The 12,307-nt window shown below is 43.2% G+C and overlaps 1 protein-coding gene across 17 annotated transcripts in view; it reads right to left on the bottom strand.

Annotated features, from left to right (window-relative positions):
* Nucleotides 1-12,307, bottom strand: part of NRG1 (neuregulin 1) — a 1,116,936-nt gene that overhangs the window by 120,511 nt on the left and 984,118 nt on the right. For 4 of the 17 annotated variants that reach the window (XM_045456253.1, XM_045456245.1, XM_045456333.1 and 1 more), the window contains exon 1: nucleotides 4,917-8,308. The exons of 12 other annotated variants lie outside the window; for them this stretch is intronic. In XM_045456253.1, coding sequence (XP_045312209.1) covers nucleotides 4,917-5,583 — 667 coding nt within the window. In that variant the 5' untranslated portion in view covers nucleotides 5,584-8,308. Of the gene's footprint in view, nucleotides 1-4,052; nucleotides 4,074-4,916; nucleotides 8,309-12,307 lie in introns of those variants that run through there. One more of the 17 variants, XM_045456374.1, reaches the window with a different exon arrangement.

The following is a 12,307-nucleotide window of genomic DNA, read 5'->3' as shown; positions in this document are numbered from 1 at the left end:
TTTTTATGCCTCAGTTTCTCAATCTATACAATGTCTCTCTCTTTACACTTTAAAAGGATCCTATGAGGTGACATTAAAAGGAAAAGGGAAGAAGGAAGAACAAAGATACATGGTTTGGGACATAACGACTTTCTGGGAATGCAGAACTGCTGATTTGTACAAACATGTAAAAGTCAGAGAGAAACCAGTATGAATCATACTAAGGAAAAGAAGAGGGGGCAATAAAGAAGAGGGACAATGGGGTGCCTGGATGGCTCAGTCGGTTAAACGTCCGACTTCGGCTCAGGTCACGATCTCGCGGTCCGTGAGTTCGAGCCCCGCATCGGGCTATGGGCTGATGGCTCAGAGCCTGGAGCCTGCTTCCGATTCTGTGTCTCCCTCTCTCTCTGCCCCTCCCCCGTTCATGCTCTGTCTCTCTCTGTCTCAAAAATAAATAAAACGTTAAAAAAAATTAAAAAAAAAAAAAAAAGAAGAGGGACAAAATTTTGAATGAATTGTGCCAGTAAGGAACCAGGGTATTGTCCTAGAGACGTATTTTTGTTTGTGTGTTTGTAATATGTGTAAGTACCACTCAGTTAAAATGCAATACAATTGTATGTGAAAGAAAAGATCAGTGAATGTTTAGTATTTTAGAATGCAGTGAAATATTGATAAATAAAGCCAAAGTGGCATAATTAGAAAAATAAAGAAGATTCAAGAGGTAATTGGGTAGGTGGGGAGGGAGAGGAAGGAAGAAAACCGATTTAGGTATAAAGGAACAAGGAGACACAGAGTGGGCAGGGAAGAGGTGAGCCACAGGGCCATCTGCTATATGTCAGCAAGGAGCCCACCCTAGAAAACCCAAGCTGTTTTCGACAGCAAGCTGAACACTGTATGGATGAGCAAATAAACAGAAAAAGACTACCACTACTGAGAATTTAATAAAAGCAAAACAAGAAGGTGGGAAGAAAACTGAGTACTATGAACCAGTGGTCCCACTTGACATACGTCCCTGTCATTTGGGCGCCACTTAAACTATCAGAGTTGCTGTCCAGTTCACACTCTCTGGAACAGGGAAAAGCTGACAGGAGAAAAGAGCCATGTGCGGATTTAAATTCAGGGGGACAAGACATGTCTCTGCTTTCTCCTATTTAGGATTTCACTGAACCTTTCAGCATTTTGCGACTTTTAGTAAAAGAATGTCACTAAATCTTTCAGAACCTGGGTTTCCGCCTAATGAAATTATTTGGTTTCAGTCGAGGATCTTTCCATTTCTCCCAGTTTTTAATGTCTTAGGCGTTAAGCAAGTTTTGGTTAAAGTGGAGAAAAGTTCTTTGAAATCACCACTCTGAAATACGGACAAGGAGTTGTAGGTTGCAAGGAACTGGATGAATCTATTGGGCTTAAAATAAATGCCATTTTTAAATTGAAGGAAAGAAATCCTTTGGTATATTCAGTTAATCACGCTGAGCTTTTGCAAATGGTAGTGATTCCTATCCTCATTGTGGTAACAATGGTTTGCCATGCAACCCAACACAAAGAGATTTAAGACAAAGCAAAACAAATTTGGCCTGAGATGAAAATACTAATACGTTCTTATACGACAGAGTCTGTTGTCAAGCAGGCTCTCCCATCCAGAAATACATTTGCTTCCAAGATGGCACTATAGTTCCCCGGCTACAATTTAATTAATCACCTCTTTTTATAGTAGTCTAAGTTTGCAACCTCTCAGAGTCAGTTCTTTCCATATAAATAGAAGGTAAGAAAAATTTTAAAGCCCAGGCAAAGAAACAAAATTAATAGTTCAAGTAGGGGCCCCAGTGAGAAATAAAAACGTAACTATTATCATGGCAAATAAAGATTGTGGTAGTGGAAAACCACCAATCACACACAGAAAAACTTCAGGATTAAAAAAAACAATGCATATGTATTTTCCAATCCTGTATTAGGTTTCTTAAGGATCTAGATGGATGCATGGATTAGTATTGTGAAAACATGAAATTATATTACCTTATGCAAGAAATACCCATTTGAGAAAACCTGATGCAGCTACGATTCCTTTGGACAATTAAGAATGCTCTGTATTGCCTTTTATTACAATAAAGAATGTTTTAATTTTAAAAAAAAGTCCGTGGAAAGGGGAGTAATTCCCCTTTGTATAGAATAACCCTAATACTAGAGGGTAGATTGGTTGGGGAATTACAGAGCAGACACAATTACTAGGATTGTCTCTCTTCCACTCTCTCAGGCTCCAGGATAAAGAAGAATCAATTAGCCCTCAACAGACTATGACCTTGAAGGCTACAGCTCTGTGCATAATATGCTGAATATGCTGAGGCAGATAGAACGGAGAGAGTTACGTCCTGAAACCACCAAAGAGCATGTTTCAGATACAATAACGTCATGTTAAGATTATACCATCACAGCTGAGTTCATGTCAAAAACATTCATGACAGAAGGATAGGTCTGGTTCTTCCTGTGACGAAGCAGTACTTTCTTAGTTGAAGAGAAAAAAGTGAATGAGGTCACAAATGACAGTCTATATTCCAAGCTCTTTTGTGTGTGTGTGGTTTTTTGGGTTTCTTTAGTCAATGGTTACAAGCTTTTTAAAACAACAAAAGCAACCACTTACGAGTGTCTGAAAACAAAGCTTCCTGGACCAACCCACCCCCCACCGCCCAGTCCCCCTGCGCAAAAAATAGACTCATAAATTTTTAGGATACTCATGCTTTTGCTGTTGTTTTCAGGCACTAGGCTAAAACATTAACACCGAGTTTCCCATACAGAAAGCCTTATAGGTGGCAAAGTGTTAAGCACCTTCTACCCCTAACTTTTCAGGAGAAAACTACTTCCCATTCTGCTTTTCCAGGCTTATCTCCGATGCATTTCAGAGTGCTGCAGCTGTGTCTCTGGCCAGAACTGGCCACCGTGATGCTTTTAGGCAGCAGTAAATCTTTTCCACTCAATGCAAATGCCAGAAAATCAATGCCCTGGCTTGAAAACCGAGAGAAGGGAAACTATATGGAACCTGTACCCTCTTAAAACACTTAGTAGAAGAATTTACCTGAAAAAATAATTTCTCAAAAAGTCACTACATACTTTGTGACATGGTCCTAAACCAGAAAAAGGGACTACATGGTTCTCTGCTTCCTGCCCCCCGCCCCCAAAAAAGATGACAAAATTATGGAATTTACCAAAGGAGTTTTTTGTTTGTTTGTTTTTTCTTCATAGGGTCCTCTTTCTTTTTCTGGAAAACTAAACCTATCCAGGCACATTTTAATTAAAGCCAAGTTTCAAACGATAAAGACAAAGAAGTAACCTTGTCTTCATGGGGAATGTTGCTTCTCTTTGCAGGATCTGTACTTGCTTTTTATAGCCTGTCATTTCATCTGGGTATTATTTCCTGGTCACTTTGCCAGGTGGGAAGAGGCAGTGAATGCAGTGATGTCTGTCAGACCTTTAATGATGCTTCAGGGATTTGATAAAGACACAGAGCAGTGTCTGCAGAAAGGAGGTTCTTTACTAATTACACCTGAAAAACAAGCCTCTCTCTCTTCTTCTTCTTTTTTAAAATCTTTGCCAGCAGTTTCTGCTGTGTGTGAAATGAAATGATCTTGAATCACAAGCAGATCAAGTTTTCTGTGTTTCTATACCACACGGCTCTACCCCACACAGAACATCATGTCTGGAAAAGACATTCTTTATTCTTCCTTACCACCCAGAGGGGAACCGAAGGGGTGAGGATTTCATCGCAGAACCCTCGCCCTCAACTCTTAAGAGATTTTACACACATTATTAAGAACTGGATTCTTTTGTCTTTTACTTTATTCTACGAAGGACATATTCAGTCAGTGGTAAAAAGTGGCAGAAGGCAGAGAAACAAAAATAAATCAGAAACATTTATAAAACGAAGCCAGAGGCCACTCCTCCCTTCTCTACTGACGTGGGGAGCAACCTGACTAGTCATGGTTTCTGCCTTGTCAACTTTCCATTGTAAAGCATTGCAGTGACCCAGTACGAACAGCAGCACATTGTTCTGTATCGTTTTAAGAGCGTGGGCTCTCTTCACTCACAGGTTATTAAACTGCACTGCTCCGGTCTGACGGGCAAAAAAAGACACGTCTGAAAAAAAAAAAACGATGTACCTTACTAATGGATCTTGTACTTTTTAATGACTGCCAAGGAAGCTATTTAAACATTTGATTACAGAAGACAAAACTAATTTGGGGAAATCCTTTCATGCGGCATCGTACTGCGCCCTGAATAAAATAAAGCTGTCCCTCGTAAGTGCTCGGTAGCCGAAACTACAATCTGGGCAGGACGGCAATCGCCTGCCACTGGTGAGGGGTGAGCACTGTAAATGCGCTATCAGCAAGAACCAATTAAGACAGAAACGTGGTGAGAGCAGAGAGCAGTTAAGGGAGCAGGAAGAAGGCATGGAGGCAGATAACAGGCAGTGTGGGACCACTGCGTGGCAGAGGGCACCCGAAAGGTGAGGAGAGGTGATGGAAATCCACACGGGAGAAAGACAGACACAGAACCACACTCGCTGCTCTATGGAAGTCACATTTATAGTTTTGTTTTGTTTTTAAAAAGGATGCTCTGTCTGATGTGTTCATTTTTAAAAGTGTTAGAAATCAACTGAATTGCAGTTAAATTCAAGCATGACTCCCAGATGCTGAAGTTTTGGGTCCCCCACCCCAGACCGAACAGTCTGGCTGGAGGGAACACTGTTTCATACCAGCAGTTTGCAAGATCGTTTTACTCATCTCTTCAACGCCACCCCAAGCGCTCCAGTCACATGATGTGCTTAAACAAAACCATGCAATTAAAATAGAAGAAGACAAGGAAACAGCTCCATGCTCAAGAGAACGCCTTTTAGCGCCTCCAGCCCACCCCTTTCCATGATTCATCATCATCTCTCTCTCTCTACTTACAAAGTTTAGGAGCAGTTTGGAGATTAGTTTCTGTTGTTTGTGGCTGAGTTGCTGACTTGGGTGTTCTCACCTCAGGGTTCCGAGTGGGGAAAGGGAAGGATGCTGCAGTGGACGGCAGGAAAGAAAAAGCAAAAATACGATTCTTCGGGGTCGGGACCGCTGAAGGTTCAGAGGACACAACGGCATTGTCAACTTGCACTGTAACTTGAACCTCAGTTTCAGATTGAGCCCTAGAGACAGGTGAAGTGTATGCCTCAGATGCTACCCACACAGCTGAGGCAGCGGTTGGATCCAGAGAAATAATAGGGTCCTGGCCTAATCCCCCAGGGTCAAGGTGAGTAGGAGAGTCATACTCAAATATCTTGTCCACAAATACCCACTTGAGGCCAGCAATGCAGAGGCAGAGGCTGACTAGGCAAGCCAGAATGGGGACAATGCAGATTTTCTCCGAGTTGAGGCAACCTCTCAGGCGCTCAGCTTCCAGGCAGACACAGCAGGGAGCTGCCAGGCCCATGAGTCCGGAGGTTCGCCCATCTTCAGTCTGGGTCTCTGGCATGTCTTCTGCTGCCGGAAGCCCGTCAAGAGATGGGTCTGCACTCAGCTGAGTGGAGGGGCTGGAGGACCTCTCGGCGGCTCCCTCGGACATGTCTGGGGAATAAATCTCCATCGGCTCACCTCCAGAAGGCCTGGCCTCTCTCACGGTCCATTACCATGCAGAGCTCCCCCCAACCAAATGAGACAGCATCTTACAGGGGGAAATCGATAAGTCTTCCAAGTCCAAGGCCATTATCAAAAGCAAGAGGAGTTCAGGAGGGAGGAAGGAAAAAAAAATCCTCTAGCAACTACCAAATGAAAGTATACTGTAATTCTTTACTGCTGTTTCCGGGTTACTTTTGCAGTTCTTTCAAATGCTTCTCCAAACCATCCCGGCTGGTCAAGAGGGTCGGGGGGGGGGGCGGGGGGGGGAGGCAAAATAGAAACTGAGCTGATCGTTGGTCAGTTAAGTAAACCAGTAGCCCAAACTGAAAGGCATGTTTCTCACCTCGAGCATCTGAAGCTGGTGTCTGCTTAGATGGAGAAAACAACTGTCATGCAGGAGAAGTAAAAGCAAAAGCAGGACCAGAGGTGGCGGCGGAGGCGGCAGCAGCGGCGGCGGCAGGAGAGGCAGTAGTGAGAGTAGCAACAGCATCCTGTTGTGTTAACGCGAAGGCTGAAAGAGGCTGAATCATTACACAGCAGCAGGTGCCTGCCCCGGGAGCATCACTGCAAACAGTATCATCACACAGGGATCCGAAGGGAAGAGTGCGGCCCGGAGGGGCGGTGACTCCCCTCCCCGCCCTGCCTCCGCCCCCACCCCCCCAACCACTCCTCTTTGTCCTTCTTGAGCGCTCATTCACTTTCTTCCCCCGCAGCTCTGCCCGGCTTCATAGTCTCTTTCTCTTCCTTTCCCCTCCTCATCCAAAGACGTTCTGTCTCTCTGTCTCTCTCTTTTTCCTCCCTCCTCCCTCTGTCCGCACTCCAGAGCTGCTGGCTGGTCTGAGTAAAATCAGTATACCCAGCGACGCAGGACTGCCAGTGACTTCCTATTTTATCCAATTAGAAGGAATAAAGGCCATCAAATCAAAGAGAAGCAGGCAGGCACCAGTTAAGCTCAGTCCCCATGGCCCCCACCCCTTTTCTTCCCTTTCTCTTTTTCTCTCCACAAAAGCAGCCCCAGTTTTCCACCCCCACCTTGCTTGCTTCTGGTCTTGCCGGCTCTCTTTCCTTCACCCACTGTGGGGTCAGAAAAAGCCAGCGATCGATGCTAGCAATCTAACAAAGCTGGGATGGGGCGGGGGATGTAGGTGGGACCTTATGGGTTGGACCTGAGGCTTGGCAAAGTCTGATATCTGATTCCTCCCTAGAGAGGTAAGCTTTTCAACAGCAATTTCTTCTTGCCTGCCGCTGAGAGATAGCATTCCTTCCCCTGCCCTCTAATAAGTTTTGTTCACCAAGAGGACTGTTATTACCTGATTTTCAACCAACAGTCAGAACGTGTTTTTTTCGAACCTTGGACAGCTCTGCCTTCAGCCCTTTTGGCGAAGATTGTGTAAGACTGCAATGCCCAGGGTGTGAAGTGCTGAGCCTATGCTGAAGGAGGGGTGGGAGGGAAGGGGAGAGGTGTTCATGGATCCCCACTCCGGTCCCATTTGAATTTCCATTTCCTCTTTCCACCCACAGCAGTCCTAGACTAATGTCAAGCTAATAAGAAACACTGGTAAATAGCGCTATGAAGGGAGCAAAAGGCTACCACTTTGTTTTGAAATTAGCCTTCACGGTGACTCCACACTGCAGAGGTCTGAATTCCCCAGGAGCCGTAATATATACCACATGTCCTCCGCGAGAACCACACTGCAAGTATTAAGAAGAGTTTTCCATAAGAGCATGCCTTTTGGGTTAGGTCCCAGTAGCTTTACCTTACAGATAGTTTCAATGCTGCTTTTGCCCCCCTTTTAAAACAGCAGCCGTTAAAAGACTGGAAGAAATGCCGTCTTTAACAGCACGGGATTCCCTGAACCTCCCTCCTGTTCTTGCACTATATGCATCTGAGCCCTTAGTCCATGCTTTACCATGACTGGACACCCAAATGGTTTCCAAGGAACCATTCTGCTCACCTATGTCAATGGGAGTCTTAAAAGCTCTCTCTAAATCTATACTACATAGCCATCATATGAGTCCCAGCAGCAATAAATTTAGAGCTCAAGTCCTGAGAAATTCTGCTTTAAGCACATATAACACAATCTCCACCGCTTTGAAATATTTTTAAGCTTTAAGTGGGCAAGCGAGAAGAATATTATCACATCAAAATAAAATCGGTCCATAATTATACGTGATTTAAAGGATATAAACTCTCAAAACGTGTTTGCAGTACTATAACTAACAACAACTACAAAAGCCTGAACCAATTGGCCTAATTGCGATTATGACTGTGACAAGCTGATGGGCAAAATGACTTATCCTCCACATAACCTGCACTTATATACCAGTAACCGATATTTTAAAATAAGAATAGTTAAAATAAGATCCTGTGCCTAACTTTCTGGCTTTAGCCATTTGATTTTAAAGCAGTGAGAGTTTTCTGAAAGATTTTAGCAACGGACATGATATTTCATATCATGGAAAATCTATGGGGAAGCCTTTACAGTAGTCATACTGAGAGGTATTCACATTTTGATTGTCAACATTCACGTGAATGTTCAGAACCAACATAAGCAATAAGTGTTTACACTAAATTAGGGTAATTTGTAATTACTTTAGAGATTACCCAGTTTAAGTACACGGTACCTAACTCCTCACTTTTGCCCCAAACCAATACCACACTCCAATATAATACATTGGCACTTCATTCACAACTATCATCTCAGTTTCAAAACTCAAAATGGGGTTCCAGCAGCCCAAGCCAGGCAGGTAAGAGAAGATGCCAAGAATGGTAACCCAGAGTGAAGAAAAGTGGTCCTCAGCTTACACCAATAACAACTACCCACTTCACCTTAATCACTGAGAACAAACATATTCCGCTGACAAAGAAATTACTGGGCGCTGCTCTAATTGTCATCTTAAAGACCCTTAGAAAGGAAAACAACGTATCACACAAAGGCTAGAACAAAACAGCAGAAACAAAATCCTGTGGGCTGCCACAGCTGCCTTTTCCCCGGGGCTATTCAAATCTGTGGGATGTGTACGTGTCCTCCCTGGAGATGTATTCCATGAGCCCTGTGGCACCTCGAAGCTAAGATCAGCTTGCAGAAAGCCAGCATCCTGTAGAGTTCTTTCCCACCAAATCAGAAGGTGAATGTAATTGAGGAAAGGGGGGTGAGGACATAAAGAAAAAAAAACAAAGAGAGAGAGAATTCTTCATGAATTCTCCCCTTGAGAGTAGGAACCAAAAGTTGCCCTTATCCCTTAACCAAATCCCCTATGGAAATAAAGAAGTGAGAAAGGGTGCTGTGGATGGGTAAGGGATCGGAATTTCCTTTGGATGAAACATGCCTGTCTGTAGGAAGAATTGCAAGGATATGTTGCGTTAACCCTCTAGACTCCACCCCAATAAAGCCCAGGAACACCCACATCTCTGCGTCCCCTTAAAAAAATGAAAAAGAGCAGATTTTTGCTACCTTTCAAAAACCACATTACCACCTCCTTCATCACAACAACAGCTACATTTAAAAAAAAAATTTTTTTTCAACGTTTATTTATTTTTGGGACAGAGAGAGACAGAGCATGAACGGGGGAGGGGCAGAGAGAGAGGGAGACACAGAATCGGAAGCAGGCTCCAGGCTCTGAGCCATCAGCCCAGAGCTCGACACGGGGCTCGAACTCAGGGACCGCGAGATGGTGACCTGGCTGAAGTCGGACACTTAACTGACTGCGCCACCCAGGCGCCCCAACAACAGCTACATTTAAGGAGCTCTGCCTTTGTGCCAGGCACTGAGCTAGGTTCTTAACATATATTATTTCTTGTCTTCACTAATCCTGTACAGTACGTATCACCTTCAAAATAGAGAACTACTCAGGCAGCTTAGGTAACTTAGCCACGGACGTAAAGCTATTAAGTGATAGGGCCAAGATTTGAACAAAAGTCTGACTCATGCTGTTTCTGCTGAAAAATACCACTTTTCTTTTTAATCACAATAATGCATCTCAATATGTATTGCTTACCCATCACTTCAATGGGAGAATAAACGGACCAGAAAGTGTAATAATGAAAAAGGCTCAGTACCTTAATGTGGTTTGTAAACAAACTTAAAGGTGCCTAGTTTCCAAAATAAGAGCTTTCCAAAATTTTGCCTAGTGATATCCAGAACTTGTAAGGATTAAGCATAGGCTATTTAGGGGTGCCTGGGTGGCTTACTCAGTGAAACAGCCAACTCTCGGTTTCAGCTCAGGTCATGCATGATCTTGTGGTTTGTGAGTTTGAGCCCTGCATCAGGTTCTGTGCTGTCACTGCGAGCCTGCTTGGGATTCTCTCTCTCCTTCCCTCCTGCACTCTTTCAATTTCTGTCTCAAAATAAATAAACAAACAAACAAACAAAAAGCATAGGCTATTTAAATGCTACCTATTTATAATTTCAATTGAAGGAGATCTTCCACAGTCTCAGTTCCAGAATTTTCTCTGGAAAGCTTTTCAATTACATGCGTCTGTGAAACAAATTGCCCTGAAATAGCTTAAAGCAATCACTGCTGTATTCTGTCTCCCTCGTCTGCGGGTTGACTGGGTTCAGCTGAGTGGTTCTTCTGCTGCATTTGATGCCAGCCGGGGCTGCAATCAGCTAGGCTACAACTGAGCTGAAACACTGAGGATGGCACTCACGTGATGGGGAGTCGATGCCAGGTGTCAGCTGGGAGCTCGGCAGGGACTGTGGAAGGGTGCACCAACATGTGGCCTCTCTGTGAAGCTGGGGCTTCTCACAGCATGGCTGGGTTCTGAGCAGAAGCATTCCAAGAGTGAAGAAGCCCAAGCCGCCAGCCCTCCTGAGCCTTGAATGTGGAGGCTGCATGGGTCATTTCCATCGCATCCTACTGGTTAAGCTGTCACAGCACCAGCTGACATTCAAGAACTGGGGAAATAGGTCTTGACTGGGGACAGTGACAAAGAACTTGCAGCCATTATTAATCCACCGCAGAAGATAAGGAAGTAAATGTTAGTAAGTCGACCTGGGTCAGGAGGGGACAGTAATACAGAACGGGATTTGGCAGAACAATATCAAAATAGACTTGTATTTCTGATCCATTTTCACACTATTCCAGCTTCTGTCTAAGCTTGCTTCAATGAAGAAAAAAATCCTATTATATCATCAAATATATTCAAATTCCTCTGCTACTTCAATTCAAGCTAGGTTATTGGGTGCAGCATTTAGTTTAGTTATTTTATTATCAGAAGTATTTAGCTCAGCTCCAGCCGATGAAGGAGGATGGCAAATGCCAGTTTGCTTTTGACCATATAACCCAAACTTATTCTCTCTTTTACAGGTTTTTTTTCCCCTGTATTTTGACTCTATCTCTGAAAAAGCTTATTCTTGCTCCTAAATTTTAGGGCTAAAAAAGTAGAGTTTACTTTGTGGTATCTCCAAATTACAGTCACCGGAGAGGACTAGAGATAAAACATAATGATTTATGTATTTGCTAATGAATTATGAAATCACATTTAAAAAAATTTTTTTAAATGTTTATTTTTGAGAGAGAGAGAGAGCGCAGGCACATGAGTGGAGGAGGGGCAGCGAGAGAGGGAGACACAGAGAAATCTGAAGCAGGCTCCAGGCTCCCAGCTGTCAGCACAGAGCCTGACACGGGGCTCGAACTCAGGAACCGCAAGATCGTGACCTGAGCTGAAGTTGGATACCTAACTGACTGAGCTATTCAGGTACCCCTGAAATCACAGTTTTCATAAGAAAGCTTCATGTTCCAAAGGTGACCTTTAAAACTCACTTCTTTCCATGAGAGGACAAAGCACTCAAATGCATCTGTCAGCCTCTTCCCACTCATTTGAAAGTCACTCGCCAAGTGGCCGCAGCTACTCCACGGAGCCTTCCATGCTTCCACGTCATGGACCCAGCACTTCCTTATCTGTACCACCTACTGGGGCACATCTTCACAGTCCGTTCTATTATTTAACTATGTCATGTATATAGGACTAAAGAATTCAATTTCTTTGAAGACCAGGTCTCTCACTATCTGGCTTCCATTCAGTACATAATTCTGTTTGGTTTTATTTTTAATTGAAATTGAATTATACAGATAATGGCACCTCTAATAAACTAGCAAGCTTTTTCATTCTACCCTCTAAACTCTTGTACATTTTTTCAGATCTTTGAGTGTCCAGTACAGGCACATCCTTATCAAATTTTTCTGATTGTTCCTAAATATGCCTCTTGTGAATTTATCTTATTCTAGGGAAACTCCATTACCACAACTATACTTAACTCTTCACCACCACAGATCCTTTCAGTGGATGGAAAGCTGGGAATAAACTAAATTTTAACTGTTTTTCCTGTAATTCTTTTCTCTTCAACTCAACAGAAACGTTCTCTGAGGGCAAACCAAATCCATGTACTATCTGATGTTCTTTTACATTATTGTATTATATATATATATGTATATATATATACACATACACAAACATATATAATGTAGATGTTCTTCTACCTTATTCATAATGCTAAATATGAAACTCATTCTACCTTACTGGGCAGGTATTATCTCCCCACTTTGTAGGTGAGCGAAGACTCATTATACTTTACTCTCACCCAGTGAAAATTTCCTCAGAGAAGACAACTTACTTTTAAGTATTGTTTTGTGAGATGCTGTATCAAACATTTGATATGGACTGTGGGTCTGTGTTTTCATTTTTTTTA

Source organism: Leopardus geoffroyi, chromosome B1, assembly GCF_018350155.1.
Source record: "Leopardus geoffroyi isolate Oge1 chromosome B1, O.geoffroyi_Oge1_pat1.0, whole genome shotgun sequence".
NCBI classification, from domain to species: Eukaryota; Metazoa; Chordata; class Mammalia; order Carnivora; family Felidae; genus Leopardus; species Leopardus geoffroyi.
Note: the sequence above shows the minus strand (reverse complement) of the source record. Positions and strands in the feature narration are given on the sequence as shown.